Below are 18899 nucleotides of genomic sequence, written 5' to 3'. Positions count from 1 at the left end.
ACCATTCAGATGAGCATTTTGTAACACAGGGAGGCACACCAGCTTTGTATGGGATCACAGCAGGACCCCAAGGGGGTGTGGAATTTGCAGCTGGCCAGTAACAAGGTTTTGCAATTGAAGTCAGCCCTCCTGTTTACTGGTGTTGTCTTTCATATTTCAGAGTGATCACAGTGTCTTCTGCAGCTGTTCCGCTCACTGATCAAAGGAGCAGATCTCTGTTAGGGTGAATTCATTCACAAGTTTTGAGCAGCGGATGCTGTATTTTGGGGATTCCTTCTTGAGTGCACACATGCAAATCACGTAATTTTCAGAAAGCAGGAAACGACAGCACCCTGTACTGTAGGTCAGCGTGTTAATGAAATAAGCGGAGCAGAACTTCCTTTGGGTTTTTATTAGTGGTATGCAAACCATTTATTCATCAGAAAGGCCTTCCCAAGTATCCCAACATTGTTTCAGATACTGTATGGGTTTGTTTTTATTTCTCCTCCTCTGCCTTCACGGTTTTTTAAAGTATCAGGTACTTCCAGGCTGCCTCCTACCTGTTCTGGGATGAACCAGGTGCGTCTGCCGGCTGTCATTTCACCCGGGCCCGTGTGTGTCGCGGATAATCGGACTTTTCACTCTTCCCAGTGCCAGCCTGCAGCTCTCCGGGCCGGATCTCTGGCACGTTGCCCCGCTGGGCTTGCGGGTCCCTCTCCCCCGTGCGGTGAGCCCAGGCTGCGGCCGAGTCCCGGGCAGAACCGGGGGGCGCGGGGTTGCCGGTGTCCCGGTCTTTCTCAGGGCCTCTTGGTACGGCGGCGCGAGCGAAGCCCAGCGCGGAGGGGGCTCGCTATTCCTCCGGCCCGGCCCGCCAGTCGGGCGATGGCCGGAGAGGACGAGGCCTCCAGCTTTCGGCGGCGAGCTGTGATGGGAGGGGTGTGTGGGGGGGGGGGGATGACTCAGCCGGGGGGGAGAGAGGAGGAAGCTCGGACTTGTCCGTGACGGTGGCCGGTGACGAGGAGCGAGCGCTGGCCAGCTGCGGGCCCTGGGGGGCCTTTGTCTGTCTGGGCTCTCTGGGCACCCTGCGGGGTTCGTGCTGGAGTGGAACAATCAGACTCTCTGGGAGCGCAGGCCTCTTCCTGGAAAGACAGATGCTTTCCCAACTCCTTAGACAAAATACAGACAAGCGTTGCGCTGCGTCTGAGCAGCGGTGGCTATAGAGACCCCCCAGCGCACGTGGTACTCAGGCCCCTCAGGGCCGCGGCGCCCTGAGTCAGCTGGAGTGGACTGAAGGCTGTGTGGCCCACGTTTACTCTCCAGGTAAGAGATATCAGGGCTGCTGGTGCAGAGGGACGCAGACCCGCTTCTTAAACTCTAGAGCAAGTTCAGAACTAGAGGCCCTCTCAAAGACCTGCTCCGAGGGTGAGAGCTGCTGGAATTGAGCTACTCCCAGCTCACTCCATCGAGGTGCACGTGTATAACCGGCGCTTGATTGCACTGACCCTGCTGCCAACCAATTAAACCATTAAGAAACTGCCCGTGGTAACAGCCCTTCGCAGGAGGGTGCACAGTAATGGCATTCAGGTGTCTTCTGTGTTTGCAGCTGTGTTTGTTCAAGAGCAAACTGAAATCCGTGCTCTCAAATGAACAACCATCTGTAGTTATTGCAGGTCTTGTCATGTGGTATTCCATAGACAACGTTAGTCCAAAGTCACTTCTCTTGACTGACACAGATCTTAATGGCCAGAGCGAGGCAGGTTTTGAATCTAGTTTCCCCCCAAAAGACTGCATTTCTTAGGGGCCTGCACACTGTCACTACAGAGGCTGCTGTCTGCAAATGAGACATGAAGCCCAATGGGAGAAAAAGGAATTATTTTAGAAATTTTCAGTTTCATGTGTTGAGAAATAGTTGATTGACAGGTTTAGATTTACTCTATCGAACTACAAGCAGTTATCTGTAGAAAACGTGCTTCAGCCGGTGTTGGCTCTCCGTGTTTCTGAGCATAAGTGCTGTTCCTGCAGGAGCTCCGCTTGGCTCCCTGACATCGGTGCGCTCTGAAGGAAGGGACGTGCGAGAACACGCTCTGACCAAAGCTAATTTTCCTGCTGTCTTCTGATGAAGGAGCGGAGTTCAGCACTGCGATCAGGGACGGGTTATTCTAAATAAAACTTGAATTTCTGTCACAGCGCGGCTGGACATTTCCAGATCTGTGATTTGGAATGACTGCGCGTAAATTTCAACCCCGTGATGATCAGTTTTATTGTTGTTGATTCTGTATGTATGAAGAGAGGAAAGATCATGTGTACTGTACTGAGGATGTGGTAAACTGTATTTTTGAAGAAGTGGGAACAAGTAAAGGTTACTTCCACACTTTCCCACCTGCTCTGTCCTCTGGTCAACCGTGATTTTATCCCTCCTGCTGTGCCCCCCACTGTGTTCCTCACACCTGAAGAAGGCATGGCAGCTACTTGACGTCTTTCTGCTTTCCAGCGTGGAATTAACCTTCCCGTGCAGCCAGTGCTCAGCTCCTGATGCAGCTCTCTGCTCGATCTGTTTGCGGAAACGACGGCTTCAGTTTCTCAGTAGCTTTTACAGATGCCTGTTGTGCCTCAGTCATCTCACTCGAGACAGGCTTGACCTGTTGTTTTGCTAGCCCTGAGGCTATTTTGTGTTATTTGTGGAACCCCTCGTTACTTTCACACCCCTAGGCTTCCTGCAAGATCTCCTAACGGCGCACAGCGGTGTGGAGGGAGAAGGAGGGTGCAGTACCGTCAGGCACGTGCTTCAGTTCCTCATCTGCTCTGCTCATGGCTGCGGTTAGCTGGTAATTACAGCATTACTGAGGCTGAGCGCTCTCACCTCTTGGGTCAGCTTGGCTTGTGGTTTCATATGGGGTTTAATGAAGGAGAAAGTATGTAGCCCTTCAATATCAGTATTGGAGAACACTGTCTGGACCTTAAACATGCCCTTAGGAGTTTCAGCCTTAATCACATCGTTTCGGGAGTGTTAAAAGCTGTGTTTTATGAGACTTACGTCACCTGAACATTATTAGCTACAGTCAGATTTTAAAGCTGTGAACAAGTCAGAAGGAAACATTTATTTGTCATTCGGAAGAGTGGGTAGATTCCTAAAGTATTCATAGATACTGGATGGAGAGCCGACCTGAAACGGTCTCTGAGGACAAATACTTTTATTGCAGTTTTGTTATGTGCAATTAGAAAGGGATTTTGATTTCTTTAACAGAACAGTACTGTAGGTAAACAAAGTTTCTGTCGTCTCACGGAACCCTTGCCTGCTTGGTCTGTCCCTTTGTGTTCCGTACAGTATGTAAACACCGTTGAGCGATGTTTGCGAAAAGGCAGTCGTATTCAAGGTACTAACATGCAGCAGTCTGTCTGATTATCGTACCAGGGCTGTGATCACAGCTCTCGACCACGCTGCAGTTAGCAACTGCTCTTGATCTAGTGTGAGCAGACCGGAAAATGCTGCAGTGTCATATTATGAGTGTGCAGTAGATACTGTATGAAGAGCTAAGATCTTGGGGTGGAATGCTCATAGCTCATTTATTTCCAAGCCTTCTCTCTGCATTCCCGAGAGAAAAGTGGAGATATGTGGCTGGTATACACTATCACGACCCCAAAGACAGCAGGCTGGGAGACGCAAGCGATTCAGCCGAAGGTTTCGACAAGGTGAGCAGGTTTCCTTGAGTGACGAGTGCCCTCTGTCTGGTGCCCTCAGGTCCGCTGTCCAGGAGCCCCTGTGAGCTGCTGCCAGTCGGGGAGGGGCACCCGGTGCAGGCCCGGCTGAAGAGCTTCACCGTGCTGGCGGGCTGCGCCAGCCGCGGCTCCATGTCCTGGCCGCAGGAGGTGCACATCATCAACCTGAGGAGCTCCGGAGAGGACAGCACCGGGCAGCCGGTCGCACAGGTAACTCCGGCCACCCCCTGGACTGCGGGGCCCAAGAGTGTGTTCGTGTGTGTGTGTGTGCTGGGCCCAAGAGTGTGTTCATGTGTGTGTGTGTGTGTGCTGGGCCCAAGAGTGTGTTCGTGTGTGTGTGTGTGTGTGTGTGTGTGTGTGTGTGTGTGCCTTGCCCAAGAGTGTGTTCGTGTGTGTGTGTGTGTGTGCTGGGCCCAAGAGTGTGTGTTCATGTGTGTGTTGGGCTCTGAGGTGTGTGATCCAAGTTTGTGTGTGCTGAGCTCGGGAGTGTGTGTTCATGTGTGTGTGTGTGTGTGTGCTGGGCCCAAGAGTGTGTTCGTGTGTGTGTGTGTGTGTGCTGGGCCCAAGAGTGTGTTTATGTGAGTTTGCTGAGCTCGGGAGTGTGTGTTCATGTGTGTGTGTTGGGCTCTGAGGTGAGTGATCCAAGTTTGTGTGTGCTGAGCTCGGGAGTGTGTGTTCATGTGTGTGTGCTGAGCTAGGGAATGTGTACTGATTTCAGCAGTGAGTGTTCACACACAGTGTATTAATTTTCTTCACAAGAATGTCGTAGCCTGCCTTGGACTGCACTTCCTTCCTCTGAACAGTAAAATAGCCTTCTGGCATAGAGGTATTTGAGGAGGTAGTTTTACTTTTATTGAAAAAAAACATATTTTAATATATATATAAATCTAAAATGTTGGCCTTGAAGGTCTTTTCAGTGTGACTGTGCATGTCAGAGGTGTGGTGAAGGCCAGCATTATCATGGCATCTTCTGTGACTGCTTATAAAACTCAGAACTTCACATTTTGTAATGGAACCATTTTAGCCTAAATTAATCACAACAACAGGCTGTAATGAAGGCAAATAAACTGCTCCCACTACAGTTCTGAGCTTTCTGGTGTTAAAATGTTTTAATGACCACAAGGTATCTGTTTTTATGTGGACACTAGTGGTTCATACACAGAAATAAAACAGTAATAATGATGTCAAACTGTTTTTGGGGTGTGAAACCTTTCGTCGTGACAGACACGCTTGTCTGCTTTGAGAGCACTCTTGCTCGTGCGGCCGTGCTGTCAGGTGGCCATAGCACACATCCTTCTGTTCCTGTCTGCAACCCAGGACAGCCCGGCGAAGAGGCAGCGGTGTTGCTTTGTGAAAGAAAGTGTCGCTTGTGTCTTGTGAAGTGAGTTTTGTATCAGTATTTGAGTGTGGTTCTTTGCTGTTTTAAAAGAATAACTAAGATGATGAGCTTGCAGCAGGCATACCAAATTAATTAAATCAGTGATTACTGGAAGGCTTTTCTGTCTGTCAGCAGTGCTGACTTAAGCATTTCTCGAGGTCTGTATAATTTCTTGTTTACTTTTTTTATCTCCCAGATAGTCTTAAACGGGCCCCTCCTACAGCTGCTCGCAGCACTGTGAAGGCGTTGACTGTTCTGTGTGTGCGAGAATCACAATTCTCCTTCGGACAAGTTAGAAAACACACTCATGAAGAAACCCAGTAGCTTTTCATTTTGCCCAGTCAAAAGCAGGGATGACAAGCTTTGGTCCTGCAGAGCCAGTGAGTCTGCAGGTTTTCGTCTCAGCTCAGCTCTCAAAGATGTAAACCAGCTCATTAATGGCTCAATTGGATCAATTTAGCAGCTTCTCTCAGCTCGTGAGGTGCTGCTGCATTGAGCAGACCTTGAAAACCTGCAGACACACGGTCCCTCCAGGACCAGGACTGGACATCCTGCCCTAAAATAACAAGCCTTCCTGATATCCAGGCACTTCCGGAATTTCAGTCCTTTTTGAATCAAGCCCTGCTCTGTAGTCATCTCCTCCCCCCCCACTGCCCCCGCTCCGGAGTGGACCCTTGTCCGGTATCAGCCGAGAAGATCAGAGGCAGCTCTTCGGGTGCCAGAGTCTCTAATGACACCAGACTGAGAAGTGAAAGTCAATATCGGCCGGGCTGAGGATGAATGGCTCTTCCAGTTCCAGGACTGGGTGTGTTTTTCTGCTCTGGCGAGCTAATGCTGCGATAAGGCAGTGTTGGATGGCTCTCGCTGGACGGGGTGGTCTTCAGGAGGTGAATTCCTTAAGCTCCAATGCGCAGGAGCCGCGCTGTTCCGCACTGTGGGACATTTCATCTGCTGTGCAGCGCCGTGCTCTCTGATGCCATATCTTGGCGTCAGTTGTCTGCCCTCCTTGCCCCCTATTGTAATCGTAGGCCCTGCAAATGGCTGGTGTTCCTTCCCTTGGAGCTGACAGGAAGCTGGAGAAAGGTTTCTTGGCTGCAGCGGGAGAGCAGAAGATTGTAAACATCCTTGGGAGATCAGATTGTTGTTCGAGGTTCCGAGATTTCAAACAAAGCAGAGAAAACGTTATCTCTGCTATCTCTGTACAAACACAGCCCCGGGTGTCCTTTTGGCCCTGGAAAAGAAAAAGGGAAATCATCTGATTTTAGTTGCAACCCGTTGTTGAATAGACAGAAGCCAGGCATCTGCAAACAAAGATAACAAACAACTATAAAACATGTTTTTTTTTCTTTTCAAGAAAAGTTGTAACATGCTTGTCAGCTTTGAATATTTGACACACCTTGTAATTTCGGTGATCTGTGCATGAGCATCGTTTCTTTCTGATGTAATCGCGGGTGCCAGAGCCTGTTTCTTTGGAATGGAGATCTGTGCACTGCAGTGCGGAAGAGCACATTTTGAAAGCTTGTGCTGGTTGGATCTCATCGACGACAAAGATGGAGACATGAAGCATGAAAGATTTGGGGTAAAGGATGGCCAAAACAATGACCTCAAATCAACCAACCTTCAGCAGGGCCCAACGCCTTGTATCTATATTGTGCTCTTTATCCCCAACGATCTCAGAGTGCTTTATCAATAGAAGGGCAGTCATCTGCCATTGAAGTGCTGTGCCCACCTGCATGACACTTTGCCATTTAGCACCAGTAGCCCAGCTGCACGGCAGCTCAGGGGAGGAGGGACAGATTGCTTGGAACCTGAGGGGGAGCTTTAGAGAGGTCAGAGTGGAATCTTGCCAGACTGTGGGGGTCACACTCCTACTCTTCTGAACAGTACCAAGGGATCTTTGATACCTAAGTGGTCAGGACGAGACAAATCAGATTGCAAATGCAAAGGATAAATTCTTATCTAAGAGAAAAACCTAATTGATTTTTTCCAGGGTGAGCCTGAGATTTGATGTATGCAGGGACGTCAATAGAGTTTTGAGTTTGGCACCTCTTCTTGAAGAGGTTAGGCCAGGTGCCTGAGCCAGCGCAGACCCTGCTAAGATCATAACATGTTTCAGCTCTGAGGCATAAATCAGTTTAGAGAACTGTCCAGATGTTTTTTTTCTTTTTTTTCTTCAACAGCAATGGTTTCAGTTTGGTATAAACGTAACTCTGGTAACCTTGGAAGTGCTTTTAATTTGCTTGCCTGGGTGACTTCAGTTACCCATATACTTGTGACCATTCTGTGCATCGTTCTGTGAATGCTCCAGTGAATATGACCAGTGAAATGTTTCAAATGGAGTAGAACAGACCAGCCCGGAAGAGACATGCCGTGTGTCAGCAGGAGAAACTGGATTTCTTCACTGGTTGGGTTTTTCTCCCCTCAGGCCAGGCGAGGAATATGAGGTTATTGTGCAAGATGCTCAGACTGGCCTCAGGTAGCACAGTGCACTTTAACGTCTCTGTGACTCGTATTGGTTGTGCACACTGGATGCGGCTGGACTGTGCATTAGTTTTGCACAGTGTGTTTTATTTTCACAGCTCCGCCGCCTGCCTTCAGATAGGAAAAAACACCACTGAGGTTCCACTCTCTGGAAATTTTGGGTTCAGTGTTGTCTGGGGTTTCTAGAGAGATAGTAACCATGGCCTTAATGTTTTGAGGAAAAAAAAGCCCACTGGCCTCCGCAGGCAGAGATAGGCAAGTGGGGAGTTTTGTGAAGTTAAATGTTTGGACCAGGCCACGGTCACAAACAGTCAGCCTCCAGGCATGTTTTGATGTCATGCAGGCCTCAGCTAGAAGTCCCCTTTCTTGGGCTGTGTGAGAGGAAACTCTAAGGTTTCCAATGGCAAGGAAGCTGTCTGCACCCTGGAGCAGTAAAACTGGATCTCTTGAGTCACGGACTCCTGATGGTGTGTCAGGCCGAACAACTGGAGCCCATGTTATCAAAGAGAGGAGTACAGACTCTGTGTACATTAAGCACTTAATTACATTTTTTTTTGTTATACTTTAAAGCTCACATGTGTCTTCACTTATTAGGGAACACTTCTGTCTCGAGAACCCAGAATGATACCGTGTTTTGTGCTATATCCACTAGATGGAAGCTTTACAGATTTCATACTGAACATTTCCATTTGTCCGAGGTGCAGTTCTGATCTGCTTTTAAAGAGGAGCTTCTGGCACAGTCACATTTAGATTATGACACCACTGCAAGCATGTCACTCTTTAAAGTAAGCCTCCACTTCTTCATCATTTTACTTTGTCAGACTTCCACCCCGTGTTTTTAACCAGGTGTGACGGCGAAGTAAATCAGATGCTTTTGCTGAAGATGTCAGTTTTGCTGCTGCTCCTTGGAAGTAGATTTGAGATGTTCCTTCACAGCTGCCCCCTTGCCTGTTCATTGGCTGCGAGTGGAATTTTGTGAAAGATCATGAAATGAGAATAAAACTGAATAAGAAATGCAGCCCAGATCCAAGCTCTGAGAGGGGCTGTAGGTGCAATACTTCATTGAAGCTGGTATTCTGGCCTGGAAATGAATCCAGTTTTGAAACATGGAGCTCTTGTAAAGCTCATCCCTGTACTTGAAAGACTTATTTCACCAGTAGATTAAAAGATGACACTGAGTAATCCATCATCACTCATAATGATAAATGCGTAGAAACTTTTTTTAAGTCTTCAATTACACAGTAGTTAAACCCCACCAAAGGGGATTGGAAACTATTAATTATATTTTCAGCATAAAAGTTGCCTGCTTATTCTTATGTCAGGTTTTCTGTGGGTAAATGACTGTGTAAATGATTAAATTCTGCTGGCTTGTGTTGGAAGCTGAAATCCTGTTGAATGCATGTATAATCTAGACTCTTTGGAGTACAAGTTAATCAGCAATCAAATGGCACATCAGAAATATTTGCTTGAGGCTGCCAAACATGTAAAAATAAGGCTTAAGGCTTCTGAATCATGTCTATCGACAATCAAGTCTTTACCTGTGTAAGTTCATAAACCTTACTATTATGTTTGATGAACAGCTATCACTATGTTTGCTGACATGTATGTGTGTGTGTTTGTTTTTCTGGCTGTTTACCATATTATTTTTCTGAAAGAAATTAACGACAATGGTACACAGTCCAACATGTGCTTTTTGAGTACAGGGCAGACATGCCCTGAAGTGACTTTAGTGGTTTTCGTGTATTCGTGAAAAGTTCAGCGTGTTCCTGTTAAGTTCATTCAGACTTTGTGTGGTTGAGAAATCTGGAGGTGTGACGTTATTTGCCTAGAAATTTAAAAAGAACAATGTTTCCTGAGGACTGTGACAAAGGGAACACTTGTGGTGCCTTCTGTAAATTTAAAAAGCACTACTGAGTTACACTAAGTAGTTACTGGAAAAACAGGCAATTACAACAAAACGGGCATGTGGATTTTTAGCATTTGTCCCAGACTTCTGTTCTATCAACAGCATTGTTAATTTAAATTAAATACGTAATGAGCCATTGACAAAAATGAATTGAAATTTAGAGTATTCACAACCCTCCAGCTTGAATCCTAATATACAGAGAGGGCTTATTGGTTTTGTCCTAAGTAACCTAGTAATTATAGGAAGTCTGCTTCCATTTCCCAGTGCAGACCAGAGATCTGTGAAGGGCTGTTGTAATGGATTGTAGTGTGGTAGAGATTCCACATACTTTAAACCTGTGGTGAGTTTTGTCTACAGTGGCTTGCAGATAAGATTGTTCCCTGCACCGCATTCCAAGCCCTAGGTATTTGTAGGACTTTGATATCTTTTAAAACAACAATTAAACCCTACTGATGCCGGGGCTGATTGAGAAAGCGGAACAAAAGAAGATTCTGAATCGTGCACATCCTCGGCAGAGAGATATGACTGATCTCTGTCAGAGCTGAAAGCCCAAATGTAAGCAAGGATATGCTGAAGCTTCTAGTTCCGAATAAGCAGGCAATTCGTTCGTCTTTGAACACGTCCTGAGCACATGTTGAAGAGCTGTCTTTAAAGTCACAGAGCGCATGACCCCTGCAGTTAAATGCTTGCCTTTACATTGCCTGTAAGTTATGTGACTGCAGAAACACAGTATCCAATGTAATAACATACTGCAAGCAATTTCTTTGACTCTTTGATTTATTTTTTAGTGCGAGAAGAGCCTATGTCTGAAATAGGCCAGAAGAGAGATTTAGTAATTTACGAATTAAAAAATCTGGCACCTGTTTTGTTTTTCCTTTCAGCATCCAGGTTTTTGCAAACGGTGTCCAAATACGTTGTTACTACAGTGATCTAATGGTCTGGTAATTTTTTCATGGTCAGTACCCTCCTGAGCGCGGTGGTCACTTGTGTCAGCCTGTACTTCTTTGGAATAAGAACTGCAATGACCGGCAAAGTTATTACTTTTATAGATGAGTTTTTAGGCCTCAGCCATTCCAGGCTCTCTCTGTTGTTCCCTGCTGTGTCCGTCTGTCGGTCAGTTCCTGTAGTATCGGTCTTTGCATGAGAAATTGGAATCGTCCCTCTGTGTTTCACCAAAGACAAAAGCAAAACGTTTCACTTATTTTCTTCGCAGAAGCTGTGTGTCTTCAGACAGAGTGCTGTTTATCTGGGGCATTTCGGATGGATTTCTGTACTTAGTGTTTCTCTTTTATGCATGACCCCCTGGGGCTGCACTGAGCGGGGAGGGCAACGGGGAAGTTGCGATGGAAAGAAAGCAAGTTTCTCTGTCCTGCGTCGTGCGAGAGTGGCAAACCGCGACCCCATCTCTGTGCCTGCCTTCACGGTCCTGTGGGCGCAAGCAGGAGAAAACGAGAAACAGGCTGAGAGATTTCAAGGAAAACGGGCAGAGCAGCGGCTGAAGAACACGACGGGGGCGTGGGGAGAGATCAGCTGTCCTCGGCAGCAGTTTTCCTGTAAGCCCTGACTGCGCTGATCCAGGATAAGCCCTGGTTGGCCTGGCAGCTGGAATCCTTGACATTCTCCACTGTGCACCTACAGTTCGGACGACACTGTTTCAGGCTCTTCCAGGTGGAATACTTATCTCCTTCCGCTGCCCTTGAGCCGACGCCCCCAGCACAGGCCAGGGGCTTGAACGACACATTGAGTCCCCCTTCGTTTCCGTCATTTCCCCCACTAGAAAACATCCTCCATTCCGCGCACCACACTGTCACGCCTGTGTATAAACAGAAGCTAAACAAGCACGCCTTAGCCATCTCTCCAGAGCCAGAATGCCAGTGTAATTGAGAGCACTCAATGCGTTAGATTGAGATATTTTAAGCTCTCCCTCTTGGCACACAATCTCGACCTTCACCGAAACCTGTGAGTCTTCATGAGCTTTCGAAGACGAAGGGGTGTAGGGTTTCTGCCGGTTTCTCAGAAGACAACAGGAACAGGGGGGAGGAAGATTCAACTGCAGCCTTTTGAGGGGACTTTGTTTCAGGAACACAGAGCAAAACCACAGTGCAGGACCACCACAAGAATTCACTGTGCTCATTCTGAATTTCTGTAGTAATGAGCTTGGTGGGTGTTAACACTGCCTTGCGGGTCATAGTCCGATTCCAATCTTCACATCCTCCCTGTTTTTACAAGGCTTTTTGCAAAAGACAAGCTGTCTTCATTAATTAACTGTCCGTTTCTCCATGTGCTTGTCATGACCCTCACCAGGAATTAGTCTCACTGATTTAGATTAATGGATGAATATGTTGTCCACCAGTAAAAAGGGATCTTATTAAGCAGCACACCTTGAAACGGAGATCTATGCAGATTAACTGCAATCTGTTTTGAGGAACTGTCTTGATTACTGATGACTGATGTCAGGCACCCCCTTTGTGCTTTTTGGTAGCAGGCTGTGATGACTTTCAGCCCCACTGATTTGAGAAAGTCGGTCTGTTTTTGCCAGTTCCTCCCGGTGACTTACACACTTTCAATTCACCTGCATTCAGATTCTGGGAAAGAGGGAAACAGATCGGCCTTGGTGCCTGATGCAGGCAGACAGAAAGGGCTGGGAAGTGCTCACTCATTCATCTCATGCTGTTTCTGGAGTTTTTTCCCCTTGTTTGTTCTGGACAGAAATATTAGACAACCTGTCTTCCAAGCTCCGAAGTGGCTAGTCAGTAGCTCAGGCAAATGTTTTGGTGAGCAACACCGTTAGAGGAAAGAGTGTGTCAGCCAGAGAAGTGTGCCACGCTGAGAGAGTGACCTGGCGCACACCTGCACGTCCGCTGGACTCTGGAACTGCGGCTGTTGACTACACAGGAGAGAGAGTTTGTAGAAAACGGCGTTTTCCATCTTGAATGAGTGTTTACCAGGGTTTCTGTGGTTCGCGTGGAGACTGCTCCGACAGACTAAACAACAGAGAAGCCTGGAGGCCCACAAGCTCCTGGCTAGCGGTGCTGATTTAGTATAATTAAATAAAAGTAGTAATTAATCTAAAACGACCTCATAAAAGATATAGTTCTAAATGCCTTGATGTGAAGAAGATTCAAGTCTAGAAGTCTTAATGTTCAACAAGATCCACATTACTATTATTAACATTGTACAGTATTTAACTAATGCCTTTAAGTTAAATCATCACAGCTTCTACAATGCAGTATCCTGACTACACCGGTAACTTTAAGTTACATGGTTAAATGGTGCATTCTAGCAAAGCAAGAAATAAATCATAACCTATTAAAGTAAGGAAACAACCTACAGAACGACTAAGTCATGGTGGAAAGCAAAAACAACCAGTGGTCACCACTGAGAATTCCCAGTAGAAGACATGGAATTCTAGGCAAATCCATGTGACTCTTGTTTATAAGCTGGGGTCCTGAGGGGCAGTTTGGGCGAAGGGTCTACCTGCAGTGAGTCTCTTTCCTGCAATGTTTTTGGCAAGTCTTGTGTAGAAAGATACAGCAGATGCCCTTCAGGCCTCTGTGTGGTGTCGAGTTTGGAATACTTGTGTATATACTGTACAAGGGTCCGAGCAGGGAACTGCATCAGAGTGCACTACATAGCAAGGCTGCAGAGGCCCAGGTAAAGGGTGGTTCCACGCTGTTTCCATTGCTTAGCCTTCTTCAGCTGTGTGAAGTTGTGTGTCCTCTTTCTGCTTGCATGTATAGATTACAAGTGAGGATGCGAATGGTCCCCCTTTGGTTTGCACAGAGAGCTTGTTGTGCTTTAATAAAACCCTTAAAAATGTGGACCTAATTACCTTGTGGAAGTCTTTCGACAGCTCCTGTGGTGGGACAGGGCTGGTTGTGCACAGGGGTTTGGGAGTGTTGTGAGAAACCTGTTAACATGTGTGATTAATAAGAGAAAGCAAGGAAAAGGGAGTCCTGGATTTGTTCTTGCTTCAGTTCTGCCAACGAAAAGCTTTCAGGCAGCAGTTTTGACTTCCCTTTGCCATATTCCAGTCATTCAGTTGTTCTTCAAAAGCTGCTCCTACATAACTGTTACAATATGAGTGTTTGGCGGGAGAGGCTGAGCGCATCGCTCTGACATTTAATCAATCGCTCATTGGTGGTAATTCTGCAGTCATCCAGCTGTGCTGGATACATGTTTTACTGTACCGTGTTTTTGATGTTCAACAGCAGGGGAGCTGCTGAGGAACAAATGTGTGCGGTCTGAGCGAACCTTCGCTCCATACCGAATTCGACTTCCATGAAGCAGGGACTCCGGTCTCTGTGCTTCCACTCTGAGGAATGAGATTCCTGGCACTCCTGACCTGTAAAACATGGAAGAAGGCATTTATCCCAGTGGAGGTCTTTTCCTGGGTGCTTATTCTTCAGTGAATAAAGAAGAACACGTGGCTCTGTGCAGGCTGAGTATGTCTTGAAGAGCCCACCTGTCTGTGAGTTTGCCCCAGGATAAATCAACCCTTGAAACCTTACATTTCTGAGCCACAGCTTGATGGAGGCTTTCCTGCCATCCTGGGTTTGGAGAGAGCTGTGGAATTAACCAGCCTCAGTTATCTAAGTGGTTCCTCCAGCCGAGGAGAGACTTGAGCTCATTCACGGAGAAATAGAAAGGAAACCGTCTTCTCTCTGTTCTGTCCAGAGAGATATCCAGAAGGGATGTGGGTCCTTTTCCATCTCCTGCAAGGCTTAGACCTCGACCCCATCATAGCTGTCCTTCAGGATTCTACCTGTCTGGGTCTGATTCTGTAATACTCACAGTTCGTGTTGATCCGCTGGTTTCCCTTTGTCAGCTAGCATTTTCATTTATAGGTGAGCAAAATCTGATTGAGTGTATAGATATTCATTTTGTACTTTTTCAGGCTACTAAAGACAATATTTCATATTTTTCTTTTTTATCCAGTGATACTCATTACTTGGATTTACTGCAAAATTATCGCTGCTAGATTGAGTATTTTGGTAATGTACTGTGCGTTGCTGTGGATTTTTTTGTAGTTGTAAAGCAGATTTTGTCCGTCAAGAAAAAGTACCGCGATCTTCATACGTATCCCATAATATGTTTGATGTATAACTTCTGGATTTAAAAAAAATTAGATAAACTGTTTAATTGGAAATACACCAAGTTCAGGAATTCTGATGTACACACATGCTTTGATAAAAACTGGAACCGTGATTCTTTCGGGGAAAAAAAAAAACTTTTCCAACATGATGCCTTACGGGAAGCAAACCCCAAGACACGAAACTTGCAAGAGCTCTTGAACTTGTAGTTGTTTCCCAGATTGAGGAGCTAAAGGGGTTTTAACCTTTTCTCATGCATTCCCGTAAAAACCCACTCCATCCTGACGCGTCTGCTAGGAAGTGGAGTGTGGACAGTTGTCCGCAGTTTATGAATTGAAAGTCTGGAATCGAACACAGTTTAGACTATTAGCAGCAGCAGCCTAAAGACAGCGCACTAGAACCGTCAGTGCTGATCCGGAGAATACTTTGTACGTAACTGAGACGTTACCCACTTGTTAATGTTGTGCAGTAGAGTCCCGCCGTCTTACATTAAGCCCTTGAAACCTGGCAGGACTGGAATCTTGCAGGAGAAGAAGGACTTGGCCTTGCGTGATGCTGTGTGCATGATGAGCTCTGCACCTTCATTCTCCCAGGAAGCTTTGCTCCGCATCGGGACTGCACTGTTGCACCCTGGGATTGAAGGAAGTGACATCAGCAACTGAGTTAGAATGATGTCGTTGGCTTGGTGCTCTGGGGGTAAGCCCGTCCAGTGGGCCCTCTGTTGTTGTTGAGCTTCCCGAGGCCCCCAGTAAGGGTACCTGCGCAGCCTGTGGGCGGCTGTCGTGACACAAACACACACACACCAGCTGCTGAGGTTCTTGCTTGACTTCAGGCCTGCAATGTGTTCGGGCAACTCCAACGTCAAAGTGTGAAGGAGTGATTTCTCTGCATGGGTTTCCCAGAACGGCCAATGAGAATATACTCTGCAGGGCTCCTGGCTGGTGATTTCTGTCCAATCACCGATTGAGCCGCCCTCAAATGAGATTGGCTTTAGACCTTTGCATATCAGATTAGTAAAACGGCTTCTGGTTTTTAGAATTCGGCGAATTATTTATTTGAAAACCGTGTTCAAAGTTTGATTCAGTGCATTTATCAAAATGTTTATTATGATTTAAGTCCCCGTGTCTGCCATCATTTGTATGGCTAATTTCCAGCATGATTTGTTGAAGCGGTGTTAAGAAATACTACGCTGTATGAGAAATCATCCAAAAATTTGGCTACTTCGAAGATCTGCAATAAACCAGTGTGCTGCCCTTTTTAACAGCTTTACACAAATCTGTTATCCACTTTGGAAATTGCTAGAAACACAAGTAGTCTAGCATTATGTGTATTTTAAGTGATTAACATCATAGCTTTAGCTGAATGACTGACATCAATTATGAACACTACCACATTAAATAATGGGCTGACATTTGCAACAGCTTGCATCCTTGTGTATTAACAGATAGCTTTTGGGGAATTTTTCCCATACACTATTAAATATTTGAAATGCGGCCAGATCACAGAGTTCAGGCTGTGCTTGTGCATTAACTCATCCCTGCACCCAAAACTTGCAGACAACAGGAGGGGACCTCGTGCAGGAAGAGGTGGATGACATGTAAGGTGCTTTGCCATTTGGACATTCCCTTCAGATTCTAATACTTGAAAAAAGAGTTTTTAAGTTCTCCGCCTTGGTGCTGACCTTCACAGATAAGTACACATGATGTCCCTCCTGATTGCAGAAACAAAGCAGTCATTGTTAGGCACGGCTATCAGATAAAGGAGTAAAGCACCAGACCGTTCTCCGTGCTGGAGGCTCATACTCTCTCCATATAAGCAGAACGGCTGTTTTGTGACACAGCTGCACCAGGTAGTGCACGATGTCGACACGCTCGTCACCTGGTGACGACACAGCCAGTACCGGGGAGCAGAGTCTGTGCTGTTCAGTATCGCCTGCAGTGGGGCTCCGCGTTCATGTTGAACTGCATGACAGCACAAGAAAGGTCACAGGGTTTCATGCTCTCTGTATTCTGACCTCAGCAGTCTACAAGACCACTAAGGGCCATCAGTTTGAAATATTTACGGACTTGCTATATTTATGCTTACATCCTTCAAAAGAAAAACTAGAGCGCCTCGAGGTTGTAAATGGTTATTATTTGGCTAGTGCAATGCTTATCTAAGAGTGTCAGTGAGCACTTAATGCCTGTCTATTTATACTTCTGACAGTAGGACTCTCTGGTGTTGGCCTCTAACCGATAAAGCACTTGTTGTTATCAAATTAACATGAAAGTCCTGTACAGCCTCAGCTCCACTTGCTCTCATCTCTGCAAGGTGAACCTGCGGCCTTTGCTGTGCAGTTTAACACCCCCTGGGGAACAGCTGACTGCTGACACCATGTGCCTGCAAACAGTGAGCAAAGATTAATGGTGTTTATCAAAGGATTTAAGACGAACCTAACCTGTTTTTTTAAGGATGAAAAGAATAGAGTTTTTGTTTTCTTTTATAAGTGAAGAGAATGCTTCTCCTATCTCTGCATATGATTCGGTGATACGCTGAGTTGACGCTAGTAAGCCAGACTGGGCAGAATGGCCTGTTTAATCTTCTCCAGGCTCTCTTTGTCTAATCAATTTAACAAACCCAAACATCAAAAGAGAGCTTTTTTGGCTGGAGAGCAAGATGAGTAATAGGATGATTGTTTTATCAGGTGGATTTATAGATAGTTTTGCTGGAGAGAATGTGCAGTTCTTAGAGCACAAGCAGCGAATTGTCAGACAGCACATTTCTCATGGTGCTCAGAAATCATACTCCAGTGTTGTTTCTGTCATGCTCTGAATACACCACGGAGACTGCAAAAAGCTACCAGTTGAGACGGGGGAACAAACTGAACTTTCTTCTGTGCAAGCAAACTTTTTTTTGCATGAAATCTGGGTTTCTACAGATTTTCTAGTGACTTAGGAATCCATTGTTCTTGGGTGACCTTGGCTGTTAAGTCATACATGCTACAACAAACTGCAGGATAGCACCGTTGTGTAACTCAAATGCTTTATCGTTCGTTTTGTTTTTAATATTATTCCCTTTGATATCGTTTGCTTAACAGAGGCACTTGAAGGCAAATGTCAGTGGAGTTGGAGTTTTTTCCCCATCTGACATTGAAAGCACTGCATTATTAGTGTATCTAAACTACTGTAATTGCCTGCAAGCAGTATAGACCTGTATCAGAGACTCTCCTGAAATGTCACTGAGCAGGGGAAAATTGAACCTCGGCTGAGGGTGACGGCTCCGGTCACAGTAAGAACTGTGCTGTAGTGTGGCCAGGCGACTCTCCCTGCGGATCGCCTCGTGTGACATCACAGTGACATGTGGGCTAGCGGTACACCTACCATACAGCCCACCTTAGTGAAAGTAACATAACCGTGCCCTCTTCTTGTTGGACATCCACATTGCTGCTGGAAGAGGTGTTAGTGGGACCAGCAGGGGGCGCTCACCCTGTGGTCCATGTGGGTCCTAATGCCCCAGTATAGTGACGGGGACACTATACTGTAAACAGGCACCGTCCTTTGGATGAGACGTAAAAACCGAGGTCCTGACTCTCTGTGGTCATTAAAAATCCCAGGGTGTTTCTCGAAAAGAGTAGGGGTGTAACCCCGGCGTCCTGGCCAAATTCCCCATTGGTCCTTACCAATCATGGCCTCCTATTAATCCCCCTCTATGAATTGGCTACATTACTCTGCTCTCTTCCCCACTGAGAGCTGGTGTGTGGTGAGCGTTCTGGCGCACTATGGCTGCCGTCGCATCATCCAGGTGGGGGCTGCACACTGGTGGTGGTGGAGGGGATCCCCATGACCTGTAAAGAGCTTTGAGTGGAGTGTCCAGAAAAGCGCTATATAAGTGTAAGCAATTATTATTATTATTATTATTATTATTATTATTATTATTATTATTATTATTATTATTATTATTATGATGTGACTTTTCATCAGCACGCCAGGTGTGAGTGAGTGTGTGTACTTCGGTACAGATGTGTGGTTTTAAACACCACAGACACCCGGCAGCCCTCCCCCCAGTCCCTGTGTGCAGCATCGTGATGCACAGTGCTCTAGAATGATCTGTGTCCCGCCAGTTCCATGCAGCTCTCTTATCAGGGCAGCCTTTATCTCGGAGCTCTTTTATGTGTCGGCAGTGGCTGGAGACAGACTGATTGCCATCGGAGTGCAGCGGAGAGGCACCAGGTACTGAAGTGAGATCACTGAGGATCAGTTGATGATAAAGAACACTCAAAGCTCTCGTTTTTTTTTTCCTCCATCAATTGGAGGCTCCCTTTTCTTCTGCTGCACTGACCCAGAAAAAGCCAAGATGCGCATAAGAA

At 46.4% G+C, this 18899-nt stretch overlaps 1 protein-coding gene across 2 annotated transcripts in view; it reads left to right on the top strand.

The window, feature by feature from the left end:
* The window catches only part of tgfbr3 (transforming growth factor, beta receptor III), an 88918-nt gene that overhangs the window by 28576 nt on the left and 41443 nt on the right, over positions 1-18899 (top strand). For both annotated transcript variants that reach the window (XM_088597713.1, XM_088597714.1), the window contains one exon: positions 3719-3906. In XM_088597713.1, the coding sequence (XP_088453839.1) occupies positions 3719-3906 (188 nt within the window). The remainder of the gene's footprint in view (positions 1-3718; positions 3907-18899) is intronic.

Source organism: Lepisosteus platostomus, chromosome 11, assembly GCF_059453375.1.
Source record: "Lepisosteus platostomus isolate fLepPlt1 chromosome 11, fLepPlt1.hap1, whole genome shotgun sequence".
Classification (NCBI taxonomy): domain Eukaryota; kingdom Metazoa; phylum Chordata; class Actinopteri; order Semionotiformes; family Lepisosteidae; genus Lepisosteus; species Lepisosteus platostomus.
This window is presented reverse-complemented; position numbering and strand designations above follow the sequence as displayed.